This window comes from Zingiber officinale, chromosome 1B, assembly GCF_018446385.1.
Source record: "Zingiber officinale cultivar Zhangliang chromosome 1B, Zo_v1.1, whole genome shotgun sequence".
Taxonomy (NCBI): Eukaryota; Viridiplantae; Streptophyta; class Magnoliopsida; order Zingiberales; family Zingiberaceae; genus Zingiber; species Zingiber officinale.
The window spans coordinates 142,752,287-142,768,466 of NC_055986.1; the positions used below are offsets into that span (position 1 = coordinate 142,752,287).

Consider the following 16,180-nt stretch of genomic DNA (forward strand, 5'->3'; position numbering starts at 1 on the left):
TCTGTATGTCTTATCCTGTAAGTCCTGACCTGTAAGCCTTAGTCCGCCTATCCTGAACTGTACATCATGGTCCGCATATCCTACTCTGCATGTCTCATCTTGTGAGTCCTAATCTGTAAGCCTTAGTCCGCCGATCCTGATCTGTACGTCTGGGTCCGCATATCTCTGCATGTCTTATCTTGTGAGTCCTGACCTATAAGCCTTAGTTCGCCTATCCTGAACTGTACGTCCTACCTTCTGAGTTTCTACTCACCATGTAGGCCTGACCGCTGACTGCCACAAAGGCTTGACCTTGACCGCCATGTAATCTTGACTTTTGACCACCACATAGATTGGACCTTTAACCATCACGTGAACTTGACTTCTGACCAAGTCGATCCCTCTATCATACACCGTATCATTTACTATAATGAGCGAGTCTTCAACAATTTTCTATCCTATTTGGGCGAGACAAACAAGGGAAACGTGTTTCTCTATTGACCTTTTGAATTCTTCTTTTGCTTTTTTTTTTTAAAAATCTTTCATTATAAGATTTTCCCAAGCAAGGTTTCACCTGTAACCAACTTGATAGATTTGATCCAGTGATTTGCAACAAAGTAAATATCACTTGAATTCGACATTAAATTGCATGTATCACAACATCAAATTAATGTTATAAACGAATCAATTGTTACAATTAAGCGCTTGAAGTGAACAAGAAAAACAGAAATCAATACAACATTGAATGAGAAGAAAATAAAAGAATCAATCTTGACATCTTCCGCAGCATAAGTAGTAGATCCCACAGAAAAGAATGTGTTAAACTAATGAGAAGTCACCGGTTTGTGATACAAACTGTCTGGTTTCTTTTGCTCAGTTAATTCTCTTTCCTGGACATATAATCACAGAAGAACGATCATCTTTTCCTCCTCCATTCTGAAGAACTTCCGCGTGAAAGAATAGTGGTGAATAATGATGGCGGTTAATGAACGAAAGTTAAACAGTTCTACCAGCTATGAACTTGTTTCTCCTTTTTTTTATAAAAAAAAATTGTGCATCTGTTTATCTACATTAATCAAATAGCATCTACTTTCCTGGTTATGAGTGAGAGGAGCAAGAGTTTAAGAAGCAGGAAGCGGTTTCACTTGGAGATTCATTTGTTGCTTGGTCCAATAACAGTGGGCTGACAGAACCCTATCTAAAAGCTCTTGAGGGACGGGTTCTCCTCTTCTTTGTTGCGGAGAAATCCTGGCTGTGTGTACTAACGTCTTCCATTTATCCTGTGTCAATCAGAGGAGTTCAGCATGGTTAGCATGCTGTAAAAGATGCTTTTTCCAAACAAATTGGATTTTTACAGTAATATGTTTGCTTGCTCATTTATTCATTTGTTGTAAAGAAGGATTAGTACTAAAAAGTTAAATGTCATCAGCATATAAATGCCCTAAGATTACCTTTAGATGTCTTATACAATAAGGAACACAGTCATTCTAAGATAACAAGTACAATGATATCCTTGAACAAACATAGTCGGTCTTAAATCACTTGGAAATCAAGTACCCAAGTCAAGTGCATGTACCTTTAGATCCACGTATGTCCGGTGCTTTTCATTCTCAAATTCACAGAGTTTGACATCTCTCCACCTAAACATAGATACATGGAAGCAGAGAACGTGAGAAATTATGTTTGCAGAAACAACTTATAGCATCAACTTTCACATGCAAAACCAACCTTCCTGTTCCAAGCTTTTCCACTGCCTGGACCAGGGCTTCCACTTCGGCAACAGTGAATGGCCTTCGAACCCGACGTTGACCAACTTGACACAATTTGCTCTTAGGCTTGTTATGAAAAGGAACCACGGCCATTGCCTCCTCATTTAATGGCGGTGGCACAACAACCAGAGGTAGTGAACTGGCAATTTGCTTTTCAGGTGATGATGCATTAGTTTGTGACTGAACTGAATCACGATCGCTTTCAGGAGCGGCCTTTAAACAATTTTGAGTAGCATCATCCAATGCAAATCGGTCTATGGCAGAAGGTGTTACAGGTGGAAATCTATCCAAAGCAAAAACAAATAGACAATGATACATTTCATTAAACATTATAGGCAGCAAAAAAAAAAAAATCAAACTCCTCATAGAAAGACAAAATACACAATGTCTCATTGTAAACACTTGCATACATGGATCTACAATTTCATTTTGTTAGTATCGTTAGAGGAAAATTCATGTCAGTGAATTGAGTGACACTAAAACATCTGATAGAACCTTTTCCCAACTATAACAGAAAACTCTGTCAAACTACTAACCACTACAAATTCAAAGGATTATGTAGTTAACTTACATATCTAGTTGATCAGGAGCACAACCAAGACTAAGGAGATGAGGGTCTCTCGGGCATGTCAGATTTTCTGGAACATGTCTAATATTTGGTTCCAATATAAAACCTAAGTCACCAAACTTATCACTTTGCGAAATCCCAGCCTGGTGCAAGGTCTTGCTGTCATCTGTAACCTTCTTTCCTTGAAAAAGAACACCAACATGCAGCTTGCCTCCAAGGATAGCAGTTATAGCCTCCCTAATGGTCCTCTGCATAAAATATAGACACATGCAATGGAGACCGTGGAGGATAAGTAGAAACTCTAAATGCGTTGCCAACAACATGCACAAAAAAAATCAGAAAAAACAAATACTGTAATAAGTTGGAGTGGACAATTTGAAACACAAACTAATATAATAGCACGCATGATTAATGCTGGCTTGTTGCAGAAATAATGGTTTCAAAAAATATTACAGTGAGTCTGTAATAAGTTGAACCAACAATAAATATTCAACCAACTTTTGTACTATCATTTCCATGCATAATCTCACACGCATATCATGATAACATCATGGTCATCATCAAACTATGTTTATTCCAACTATTTGGGGTTGGTGATACTGTCAAACGCACTACTGAAATTAAAGCATTATAATGGTGCTGAAATAATTATATACCTTTAGTGAGCCAATAGTAGTTGTTTCAGGAACTTCAACAATAAGTTCTGGCACCTCAAAAGACTTGATTTTGAGTTTAGCTGAACAAAAAGATAAATAAAATACAACACCCATCAGGACTTGATCAAATCAGGATTGGAATTAAAAGAAGAAAAATAAAAGGAAAATAGAACAAAAATAATGACACATGGTTTATCCATCCAATAATTTACCATGGTAGTCTGAAGAACTATTGCATGACTTTGTTACTTTCATTGAAGACCACGTGTCATTTGCTGTAAAGACAAATGATATTTCTTAACACTCAATCCCAAACGGAAGTACTCATGTAGATATTAGCCAACTTAAATTGACAAACAGTCAAATGATGTGTCATATGGTTATTTGTTTTCTAAATCGATATCATCCTTTCAACGAAACAAAATGACACACCTTCACAACAAATCCCTCCATCAAAAGCTGACGCAGAATAATGATCAAACAATTTTCTTTTCCTGAAGGACTTCATCAATGTTCTTGGACGTGTATAATCCATTTTCTTACCACGTAAAGAAGTCTTGTTTTCCATGGCTGAAGTGAAAAAAAATCCAATGGTGAATTGCATTGCAGAAATAAAGATGTAGAAACACATGTGCTTTAAAATAAGATTACGTGGTCGGTCAACGAAAAGAGTATTTGTTGAATAAGTTAATGGGATAATTATGGGGAGTAATTGAAGTACCATAGCTAGCTCTCTTTCCATCCTGCAAATTTGCTGGAGCTACTTTTCTCAATCTAGATGCTAAAAGCTTTCTTATCCTCTGGCTTTCACCTGTGTGCTGAAACCTAGAGGCCTTGCAAGTAACAACAGATTGAGTACATTCAGAAGAATTCACAGAATTGTTATCTGCAGCAGGATCCATGTGATCTTCTGGATTAGGAAAGAGGAGCTTCTTGCGAATGTTGTTCTTGTCCAAGGGAATATCAAAATTGTTGTCAGAACTAACTGAAGCAGCAAAATTTTCAATACAATTTTTTAGATTGTTTGCATCACTCATGTATACATCTTTGTCATCTTTTACAGCTCTGTCCACTTGTTCAGCTCGGAATGTTGCCTTGCTCCTTACTTCATTTAGATCATGCAACTCTACGGTACTAGAATCAAGATTCTCTGTGCCACATTGCTCAGAAATGACATAGGAGCCATGCACAAATTTATCATTCTTACCAATGAAATTCTGTTCTTGAGCAATAGCATCCTCATGTAATATTTCAGACGTTGCAAAGAGAGAAGCAGGCTCTGGCGTTGTGGCTTGTAAGGCCATTGAATGATTGCTCAAGTCATTTGTTTTCATCCTTTTAAATAAATTTTCAGGATAATGTACATCCTCGATATAACTTAGCAGATCACAGGCCTCAAATTTTAACGAGTTCTGGGCATCAATTTTCTCTCGTTTAACAGTATTATGTATTGAAACGGTGGGAGATGTTTGAACATTGTAATCTGGAGTTGGCAAAATTTCCCTTTCTGACAACAAAGTGCTTGCTAGATTGGCGAGCAAATCAATTGCACACATCTGCGGGTCCACAGTCTTCTTTCTTGCCGATCGCTTCCCCTGTCAATAAACTTGCAAAGTTAAATCAACAATACAGATCAAAGCTCACCATAAGAAAACTGGATTTGCAAACATACCCTAGCTGATCTCGGAAAATGTGGCACCATAGGGGCCTCATAAGCACCTGATCCGCCTTGCATCCTGTTCTGAACCACCAAACCCCAAAGATTCATCACAAGTAGGGGCAGCAATTTCAAAATAGAAGAACCCTTCTTTCCTAAATCTGTTACAACAAAAGGCAAGCAGCAAAAATTCAGGCAGGCCATATGCAACTATAGTAAATCAGTGAAATTCGGCAATCAAAGTTAAATAACTAGGCGATCCACGAAAATAAATTAAGATTAAAATTCGAGAATCCGAGTTCCACTGCGAATGAAATTTGACAGCGGACTCTCTGTTTAAAATGCATCCATAAAGCAACTGACTGCATGTAGATTAGAAGGAGAGGAAAAATAAATATCCAACCTTAGGAAATTTAAGCGATCAAAAAACCTGATATGACAAGGATAGAGAACCGTAAGGCAGAAGGAATTCAGGTTCGAGATCCAAAACCACAAGAAACAGAAAAAACCGACGAGATCAGATCAATAAAAAAAACGCAAAATAGGCAAGAAAATCAATTCAAGACGTAAAAACCTGAGACGACATTACTTTTGCCAAGACGAATGAAGAAGCAGAGGAATCCGCTCTATCAGAAAACCAGACTAGAGAAAATGGAGCAGAGATGGATCCAATCACCTTCGGAGAAGACGAGGGAGTTGTCCCTGCTAAAACATCTCCAATTCCGACAAGATCGCCAGCAATTCCTACTAAATCTTTTCCCAACTCAAGCGGAGGCGAGACCGGAGGATGACGAGGTGTCAAACCACGAATTGGCAACCAAATTCCCTTCCTCCCTTCTTCAACCCTTGTTCCTCCCAGGAACGTTCGCTCTCTCTCTCTCTCTCTCTCTCTCTCTCTCCCTCTCCCTCAGATGGCTAAAACCCCCCTATAAACCATCCCATTTTAGGCAGCTTCAATGCTTCAGAAACTTTTTGACTCCCTCCCACGTCCACCGGCTCATCCGGTAACCTCACACACGGATTCGCATCATATCCGAGATCCAATTATCCCCTCACATAGCCTCTTCCTCTGCCACGTGTTCTACCATGCGGATCCCACGGTCCAAACCCTTCCTACAGTCACGCAACTATTTCGTTTCAAAATTTAAATTCACGAAATAACGCGTCGGGTTTGGATAAAGGGGCGATCCTTATCCGGTATCGCCGTTCCGCGTCCGACCGGCAATCCACGTGTCTAAAGGCCTGCACGCTGTAGATGACTAACGACGGCTTCGTTAAAATGTATTCCACTTGCGGCGGCGGCGACGGGGCGGCGGTAGTTGGTTTTAACGTACTTAAGAAGGTTAATTAAGATGCATTAGCAAATTAATCGGAGGGGAGGATCACATGGGGATCACGTGACGAAGCTAGGCTGCCATGGGAATCTTGTAACGTGTGGAGTTGGGCACTGTTGCCTTACGCAACCGAATCCTAAAGGAGACGATCAGGATTTGCATAAATAATCTCGCATGGAGACAGAGTCTCAACGTTACTTTACAGCTTTTACATAACCATTTCTTTTAATATGAATATTGTACAGATATAAATTAAAATAAAAGGAAACGCATCCAATAAGTAGGTTAGCTGAGTTAGTCGAATGAGTCGATCAGATCGGAAGAGAAGGATATGGATCACAGATTTTATATGTTATAAATGGTAAAGAAGTTGGTGGTGGTGTGTTAATTTGTTGCTTTCTCATATACCCAAATACTATATATAATTCAAGTATTTAGGTCTTGGTTAACTCGTTGATCCTTAGATTAATACGGAGAAAATAAAAATCATAGATAATTAAGTATAGATGCTTAATGAAAAAAGAAATACCGAAACTTAATTAATTTGTCATTTCCGTAATTAATGACCCAGATTTTTTTTAAAGAAAAATACCTTATAATTAGTACGTCATAGCTATGACGATAACTGTGAGGGGCTGAATGCAATTGGTTGCTTTCTCAAGTTTCAGTCTCACACGGTGCATGTTCCGTATGGGATTGCTAGCCAATTAAACGATATCGAAGAAGCATATGAAACCTTTGACCATAATTTTTATTTGACTGGGAATTTGAGTCAATTGTCCTTTTTTTTTCCAATAAAGAGCCAATGACTAATAAGTATTCACAATTGATTGACGTAATTTTTGTTTCATTAAAAAGAAGAGAGATCCTTCTATTGAACTGTTTTTGTCCTCGAAATTTACAGATTGGGATGCAAGGAAACAAAAAACATCAGCAAGGAAGAAGATTGATTGCACAAGTGATTAATTATTAGGGTGTCTTTGATTTAAATTATTATATGATAAGATTATGAAAAATAAAATATAATCGAATGTTATTTGATTTTATTTAAGTAATGTAATAAAAATTATTTATTTAAAACTTTTAATGATTTCATTTTTCTCTTATCAATGAATATTTTTAATAAAAAATTTCATTAATCCAAATCAAGAAAAATCTCATTTTTTCAAAATTTTCTAATTCAAAATTGCATGTTGTTTTTACTGATGTGTGGATCATCGATTAACTAAATTAAATAATATTTTTTTGATAATTTTAGAAGAATAATTAAAACGCACCTGTTTTGACAAGTAACTCTGCCAAATTAAAGAACTTGTAAAGGAAGTCATTCAAGTTTAAGAAATACTAAAAATAATCACCTAATTTAAATATTTATTAAAGGGCACATTTATTTTATTCCCTAAAATACCTTTCCATTTATTATAGTCTTTAGATAAAATCAAATGAGTTTTCTCTTATCTAAACCAATCTCTTCTCTTCTATTCTCTCTTTGCGTCAATAAACTATGGAAATCCTCATTTGACTGTAAATTTGTGGTCATCATGATTTAACAATCAGATCATGAGCATTCACGGTTGTCTGGCTGATCATGGTGGAGCTCACAACTACAAAATTACAGTCGTCGCTCGATCGCAATTTCATGACAAGATCACTAGCATTCGTGATCACCAGTACCACCACAAAATAGTGGAGTTCATAATCATGCAATTGTAGCTAAGTGACCACAAATGTTCATGGTCTGTCCAAATTTCGAAGCCAATGGAGGGGTTCCATGGTCCTCACAGAGTGAGAAGAGCAAGAGGAGAGTTTTTTTTTTTCTCTTTAGATAAGAAAATTTTTTAGTTTAATTTAACCTGGGGTGTAATTTGGTGGAGGAGGCCTGGTATTTTATGAAATAAGTGTTTCGTTTACTAAATATCTAAATTAGATGCATATTTTTTAACTGTTAATTTCTTAAATTTAAATTTAAGTGTGTCTTTAGTAAATTAACATCTCCTCCTAGTGTGTAGTAAAAGTTTATATTTATTTTAGACGTTACTCTTGTAAAATTATGTGAAGGAAGATAAATCATAAGGTGAGTTTATATCTGATCGTCAAGTGGCTAAGTGGTGGGAGGAGTTTTCCCCCAAAGACATGTACCTGACGGAAATTGATTCTTATTTTATTATAATAAATCTGTCACCATCTAACTAATTGAAATGATTTAAGAGTATCGTAGATATCAAATACAATCATTAATTAACAAATTTATCTTTGCATATGTAGTTGTTGCTAGACAAAATCCTCCATCATTTACCTTTCTTTTGCCATCCTAAGGGGTCATCGACGTGATTGTTTCACTTTTTTTTTTTTTGCCAATTAATTAACAAATTTATTGAAAAACTTCATGAATTAAAATGCAACTGTCCATAATATACACCATCAACTTAGACATTAATGGTATGCCCAACAACCCTTAAAAACTTATCCTTTTTGAGTAAAATAAGTGATAGAAGCAATTAGGACGATAAACAAGTCAAGCTGAGCTAAGATTTAGGGTATCCAATCTTGTTTGATAAGGTGACCGAATTAAGTCAAGACGGGCCTAAAATAAATCAAACATTTAAAATTATTATTCAAACTTGGTTTGGTTTATTTGTTTAGTTTGAGGTTGACTTGTTTAGATGTTATCGAACTTTTAATTTAAACTTGACTTGAGCTTAGTTCGTTTAGATATTATGGAGCTCTCAATTTAAACTTGTTTGACTATTTAAAACTTTTGTTTGTTTGATTGATTATTGAGTTTGATAATTCAAATTTATTTATTTATTTTTAAAAAAAAATTATTCGGCATGTTAATAAAAATTTTATTAATGAACATAGTTCACAAACATGGTTTAATGTTCACAAATATTAATGAGTTGAACACATATATGTTCAAGTTTATTTATTTAGTTTAATGAGTTGTTCAAACATATTTATTTAATCAATTTTGTATATATTGAACGAACATGAATAACCTCTTACTAAATTAAATATCAAATTTGTTTATGAACCCTAGGTTCATATACAGTCCTATAAGCAATAAGTTAAGCTTTACATGAATTTGAGAAATATTTAAAATGAAATTATACATCCATAATACACCTAAAGAAAAATCTTAAGCAACACGTCTCCGCCTTCTAGGTTCATCACTAGGGAAGCAAAATTTGTTTTATCATGAATTAAACTTGAATTAGAGGCAAATATAACACTCTTGTTTTTCAGTACCATACATAAAAGAAAAAAATAAATAAATCAGAATTTGAATATATTCTGAAGATTAAATCTTCGAGTGCCTATAAATTATACTTCAAATTTATACATGGTCTATTTTTAGGATTAATCAGGCAAATTCCGAATATCTAAATTATAAAATAAATAAAATACATAAATATGATGAACTAAAAGGTCTTGCAAATAAAATTATTAATATGATGGTTGTTCAGATCATATCAGACAGATTCACACTATAATCCATCCTAATTTTTTTAATTATTATTATCTATATAAATTTTATTAACTATTAAATTTTTTAACAAAATAAATAAATTGAATCATTAATCACAAAATGAATGTGTTGATTTTAAATTGGCTTGAGATGATCAAACAAAATTCATATACGTGAAAATAATAAATATGTTAGTCTAAATCAGAGTTAATTTAATTATGACTAGACCAAATTTAATCGATTTAAAATACATTAATAATTTTTTAAAAAGATTTATTTATTTTTATTCTTTTCCAGGTAAGTAGTTCACCAAACCTACACGGTCAACTCTTTCTTCTTCGCTTCTCTTCTTTTTCTTTACTTTTTTTTTCCTTTTAAACCATAATTTAATTATTTTTTTCTTCTCCTTCTCTAACAACAATTTTTTTTTTATTTTCTTATTCTCAAGAGCAACAATCCTCTTTCTTTCTTTCTTTCTTTTTATTGTTTTCAAGCCAACTAATACCAATCCTAATTCTTCTTCTATGAAAAAACAGCTCTTATTTTATATGTTTTTTTATCGTCAGGGCTAATTGAGACGGTCAGACAAGAGAGTATTTTATATATATATATATATATATAGTATTTTATATATATATATATATATATATATATATATATATATAAAATTTGTTTTGTTAGATAATATAATATAATATTATTGGATACAAACAATTTATACTCGAAAATTTTAGGGACTTAACTAAATTTAAAATTACAGAATTTAAATTCAATTTACAATAAAGATGATCTGAGCGGATAATCTCAGACTGTCAACGGAGATTGGTTTCTACTACGTGCTTAAGAATAGTAGATCGGACCAAGTCGTTGAGTGGGCAAATCTGCTGAGCAGTAGGTCTGTGTTGCCAAGCCAAGCAGTTGGGAGTACCGAGTCCGATCAGACAGAGCAGCCGTCCAAACACTACTGTCGGGCGAGCAGACAAGTCAGGTGAACAGACTGGCCGACCGAGCGAGCAGATAGGTTGAGCGAACAAACTGGCCGACCGGGCGAGGAGACAGGTCAGGTGAACAAACTGATCGACCGGGCGAGCAGACAGGCAAACAAGTCGGTCGGACGAAGTAGTTTGGCCGAGCGCGGACAAGTCGGTCGAAGCAGACAGGTTGGGCGGCAGACAAGCAAAGAGCGGACAGACCGGTCGAAGTAAACAGGTCGGGCGACAGATAGGCCAAGTGCGGGCAGACCGATCAAAGTAGACAAGTCGATCGAGCGAAGCAGACAAGCCGGGCGCAGAGACGAAGCAAGTGGTCGGCCGGGCTTCGACGCCGAGCGGGACCGGCAGAACAGAGCGAGCAACGGACCGAGGTCTGCGAGAGTCGAAGTTTCCTTGAAACAGATTCATCCCACCTCCGGCAATACTTCGAGGCTTACTCAGGTCGTCTGTTTCCCAGGATACAACGGTTTAACCATGAACCCCACCAAGCACTAGTGATCACGACGAACTGAGTGGTACCTGATTGCTATCACGGACACTCTGCCGAACAGGAGTTGCACGACAGAGGATGAGGGAATGAAGGTGGAGAGAAGTTTGTGTTGATGTGTGTGCCCTCTCTGTTTGTGATCGCAACCTCCTTATATAAGAGGTCAGATCAACGACAGTGATCCGGTGGTAAGAACAGGGACCCCCCTCTCAGGGAGGTCAACACCACGTGGGAGTCAAAGGGTCAACGGTCGACCGGAGAAGGGGAGACCGGTCGGCCGAACGGGGTCACAACGGAAACAAAAACAACCCGACGAGGAGTCGGGTCTCCGACGCTCATGGGGAACAGGGTCGCCGGGCCGATCGGGGAGCCCACTCGGCCGAAGGCCTAAAGTAGCATTACTGTGAACAGTCAACAGAGCACACGACCAGGAATCTCCCGAGCGAACCAGCAGATACGAACGACCGGACGTGAGGGGACTGCCGACTGGCCGGACGCTCGGCATAGGGTGGGAAGAGACAAAAGGACCAGGGAACAGCTTCTGACAGCGGATATGCTCAACGACCAGGCCATACGCAGGATCTTACGACAAAGGGTTCCGCTGTCCCATCAGAGATGTGCTCAGACTGTAGCAGTATGGTGTCAGGTAAGCTCTTCTGACAAGCCCATACTAAGGTATGGTGAGAAGACACGTATTTGCCTTGGTACGTGCGCATAAGCCTCTTCCTGGCTCTATATAAGGGTCCTCATTCTTCACCGGAGGTACGCGTTCTTTGAGATTCGAAGCCACCTCTTTGTTGTCCACTTACCTGACTTGAGCGTCGGAGGATCGTCGCTGAGAACCCCTTCCCGGACCGATTTCCTTGCAGGTTCGCCGGAGGTCCGCACGATCGGTCGAAGATCTACATCAGCAGTTTGGAGAGCACCACGTGCCCACCGTCCGTTGATTCATCGTTGGACAGGATCAATTTGGCGCCATCTGGGTGGAAGCCGGAGAAGGATCGGAAGCCGGCACAGAGAACTGAGACAAAATTGTGGAACGCTGGACTCGGCGGGGAGCAGGCGGAAGGACGCTAACTAGAACGGCCTCAAGAGGGTCCGTCGACGCGTCCAATTGTGATGGAGTCCGATCGGACGAAATCGCCTCGATCTCTGGAGCTTTGCCTCGAGAAGCGGTGGTGACTCGCTCGGATGGATGGATCGCAGAAGTAGCCGAGCGAAGTGGCGTTTCCGCCCGACGTCTTTTTTGTCGGAGGGGGCGCTCCTCCTCTTGCGCCGAGCCCTCATCCCGAGCGGAAGGCTCTCGACTTGCAGTTGCGCCAGCCGCTGGCTCTGGGAGAGAAGCCGGAGCGGCCGACTCCCCAGCATTTGTCTCGCTTTCGCCTTCGTTGGAGCCGACCGGCTGAATGCCCAATTGCTCCATCTCTTGGCCGCCGCGGCCTCGAGCGCCGCCGCCTTCTTTTTCAAGATTCCAGCTATCACCGACTCTATGACGATGTTCGCTACAAAGGAAAACAGAGAAAATCAGTTAGCAATTAAAACGAATGCACAAAGTGAAATTCTTACCGAAGTCGCTCGGAAGGGGTGTCCTGGTCGGACTCAGACCGAATATATACATAACCCCTTCAGGCAGGAATTTGTTGATGTCAATCCTTAGACCGGCCAGCATGTTGGCTGCATGAAGATAGTCCGGTCGGGTTTTGAACCTTTTGAGCTCTGGTGAAGTTGGTGGTCTGATCTGCCACTTCGTTAGGAAGGGGGCCCGCTCGGGAAGGCGAATATAAAAGTAAAATTCTTTCCAATGCTTATTGGAAGAGGGTAGTTTATTGAAGAAAACTAAACCGGGCCGAGCCTGGAACATGTAAGTGCCCGATTCAGATTGTTTAGGGTAGTATAAATAGTAGAAAACCTCCGGTCGGAGGGGAATGTTATGGATTTTGAATAGGACAACAACACCGCATAGAAGGCGGAAAGTGATGAATTGGAAGTCGCAGACCGGCAGTGAACTGGTCGCGGAAAACACAAAAGGCTCCGCGCGGCGGTTTGTGTGGCCGAGCGGAGGGAGTGGGTAAGATAATTTCGAGGTCGGAAGGGATGTCAAAACTATCTATCAGAATGTCGGCGTCGCGCCGATCGAAGCGCGACTCCATGGTGGTATACCATGGGCCGAGGGCTTGGTCTTGTGGCTGGGGAGAGCTAGCCATTGGCCGAGCGGACGAAATCAAAAAAGGCGAAGAAAGGTAGAGAATCGAAGAAAGAAGACAACAAACGAAACGATGCCCTGAGGATCAAAAATCGGGAAAGAAATGCAAAGAAAACACAAGAACCAAAGAGAGAAAGAAGGAGAACCTTACGACGAAGAAGAGGATTGAGGGAAGAGCACTGGAGATCGCCGAAAATAGGAGAGCGAGATCGTCGGAAATCTGGAACGCGAGAAGCAACGGTGAGCACGCGACAGTAGAAGTGAGGCGAAGGGAAGAAGAGAAGGCTTTATAGGGTGGAGCCCGAGCGGCCTCCACCGTCGGATCCAGGTCGCGAGAATCGGAGCACGCATCGCACCGTTCATTTCGAACCGCCTCGATCCCGTCAGAACGCCACGCCGCCGCCGTACAATGACGGTAGCCTCGACACGTGGCATTCGGCCACTGGAACTCATTTAATGAGCGCATGCTTGGCCTTAATGACGGAGATTGGCGCAAATTCCGAGGAGATCCGAGGGATGGTGGCGTTGACTGAAGCCGTAGTTAGCACCACATGGGCCGAACGGAGGACGGTCTCTTGGATGAGCCGCTCGGCGAAACAATCGTCCAGTCAGTCAGACTAATCGCCTCATTCGACTAGACTTGAAGGGGGAGGCAAGTGATCCGGTGGTAAGAACAGGGACCCCCCCTCTCAGGGAGGTCAACACCACGTGGGAGTCAAAGGGTCAACGGTCGACCGGAGAAGGGGAGACCGGTCGACCGAACGGGGTCACAGCGGAAACAAAAACAACCCGACGGGGAGTCGGGTCTCCGACGCTCATGGGGAACAGGGTCGTCGGGCCGATCGGGGAGCCCACTCGGTCGAAGGCCTAAAGTAGCATTACTGTGAACAGTCAACAGAGCACACGACCAGGAATCTCGCGAGCGGACCAGCACATACGAACAACCGGACGTGAGGGGACTGCCGACCGGCCGGACGCTCGGCATAGGGTGGGAAGAGACAAAAGGACCAGGGAACAGCTTCTGACAGCGGATATGCTCAACGACCAGGCCATACGCAGGATCTTACGACAGAGGGTTCCACTGTCCATCAGAGATATGCTCAGACTGTAGCAGTATGGTGTCAGGTAAGCTCTTCTGACAAGCCCATACTAAGGTATGGTGAGAAGACACGTATTTGCCTTGGTACGTGCGCATAAGCCTCTTCCTGGCTCTATATAAGGGTCCTCATTCTTCACCGGAGGTACGCGTTCTTTGAGATTCGAAGCCACCTCTTTGTTGTCCACTTGCCTGATTTGAGCGTCGGAGGATCGTCGCCAGGAACCCCTTCCCGGACCGATTTCCTTGCAGGTTCACCGGAGGTCCGGACGATCGGTCGAAGATCTACATCAGCAGTTTAGAGAGCACCATGTGTCCAGCGTCCGTTGATTCATCGTTCGGACAGGATCAGACAACATTAATGGTCGATTAATGACCTACCGTTTCACTCATTATTACTTTTAGATTCTACATTACTCTCAAATTTAATGCATCTGTTACACAGTAGCAAAAAGTTTACGTGGCAAAATGTTAGTTGTTCCACTTAGGCGAATTTTGCCTCGATCGGTCCGGCATTCAGCGTGCGTAGGTCATGCCCGCACAAAGTCAATATAATTCACTGCAATTCGGGTCCTGGATTTGCACCCTCCTACACCCCCACGCGCAAAAAAGAGTCTCTCCACATGCATTTGTTCACATCCTTAATGCATGCGAATCAATATAAACTAACCATCATGTCATGAAACTCACAATGTGGGAATAAAATCTCTTTCAAAATGGAACCTCTTTCCTCTTCCACCTCTTCTTCATTCACTTATATTCAATAAATATAATATAATAATTTTTTTATTATATATATATATATAATTTTTTAAATGTTTTTATAATAATATGAAGGGGAGCCTGCTGTGTGACTTAAAAGTTACGAGTTTGAGTTTCAAACATAATCACGTGTAAATCAAATAACACTGTGTACAAGACATTTACTGATATCTCATATTAACATGAGCTTCATGTAATGAACGATTATATTAAGTTTAATTTGCGGATCCTTCTTGTTACCTGTACCATATGTCATGATTATTTATTTATTTATTTACAACCGGTGGAAGGTCTTCTTTCTGTGTAAATAATAATCAAGCTGACCTCGTGAGTTGGTCAATCTGTGAAGTGAGCGAAAGGAATAAAATAAAGAAGAAAAGATGTTGTAATCAATTTGTTCATGGCTGTCATTCTGCTGCCAATAATGCGCAACAAACGTAGGTAAGTAGATCTCCTCGACGATGCGGATCCTTCGCGGAATAAGGGTAGTAAAAATATTTTTAAAAATCAATTGGGATTTTTTTTAAAAAATAATATTTTTAAGAATAAAATATGTATAAATATATGAAATAATTTACTTGCTAATTTAACGCGAGCAAACGTCCTAAATAAATGCGAACTCTTCCAAGTCAAAATTTAGTACTCCCATCCTCAAATGAGAAAATATAGAATTATAATTTGATAATTATCTATATTTTTGTTTAGTAATTTAGATATTTAATTTTTCTATCCGAATAATTCTACATAAATTTTCAAAATAAATTAGAAAGTACCAATATATCCTCCGAGTTAATAATTATCTTAATTGTGTGATAATGCCCTGGTCAAACAAAGGTCAAAATCAAATAATTGAGGGAAAGTAGCTCCTCCTTTTAGAAGGCTATTGGTTCTAACTTTAAATAATTGAGTCAAAGTAACAACTTGAATATCTGACTCTCACTCTAACTTTCTGGTCAGCCATCAAGCAGATCAGAAATTGTCTTTCTTTTTTTTCTCGAAATTGTGTTCATCTGGACAATTTCATCTCTTCATTAAATTTTGCGTCTCACGGATAGACACAATTAATATCTATACGAACGTTTAATTTATTTTAATAAGTCTTGAGATTAATTCACAATGAATATAAAATATCTTGTTAGTTGATATTTCTCATGATTTATTTGTCTGTATCTTATCTGGAGGCCAATGATACTAGACTGCTTTGAAAT

General features: G+C 39.6%; 1 protein-coding gene across 1 annotated transcript; it reads right to left on the bottom strand.

The window, feature by feature from the left end:
- Window positions 1-612: 612 nt before the first annotated feature.
- LOC121982853 (telomere repeat-binding protein 4-like) lies at window positions 613-5,564 on the bottom strand. The gene is made up of 10 exons (XM_042535889.1): window positions 5,306-5,564; window positions 4,645-4,790; window positions 3,694-4,567; window positions 3,405-3,542; window positions 3,185-3,247; window positions 2,973-3,052; window positions 2,320-2,564; window positions 1,708-2,031; window positions 1,556-1,619; window positions 613-1,259 (listed from the first exon to the last, which is right to left on the bottom strand). Exons 2-10 carry the CDS (start codon window positions 4,738-4,740, stop codon window positions 1,101-1,103), a joined length of 2,043 nt encoding a protein of 680 aa, XP_042391823.1. The 5' UTR covers window positions 4,741-4,790; window positions 5,306-5,564; the 3' UTR covers window positions 613-1,100.
- Between the last annotated feature and the right edge of the window lie 10,616 nt (window positions 5,565-16,180).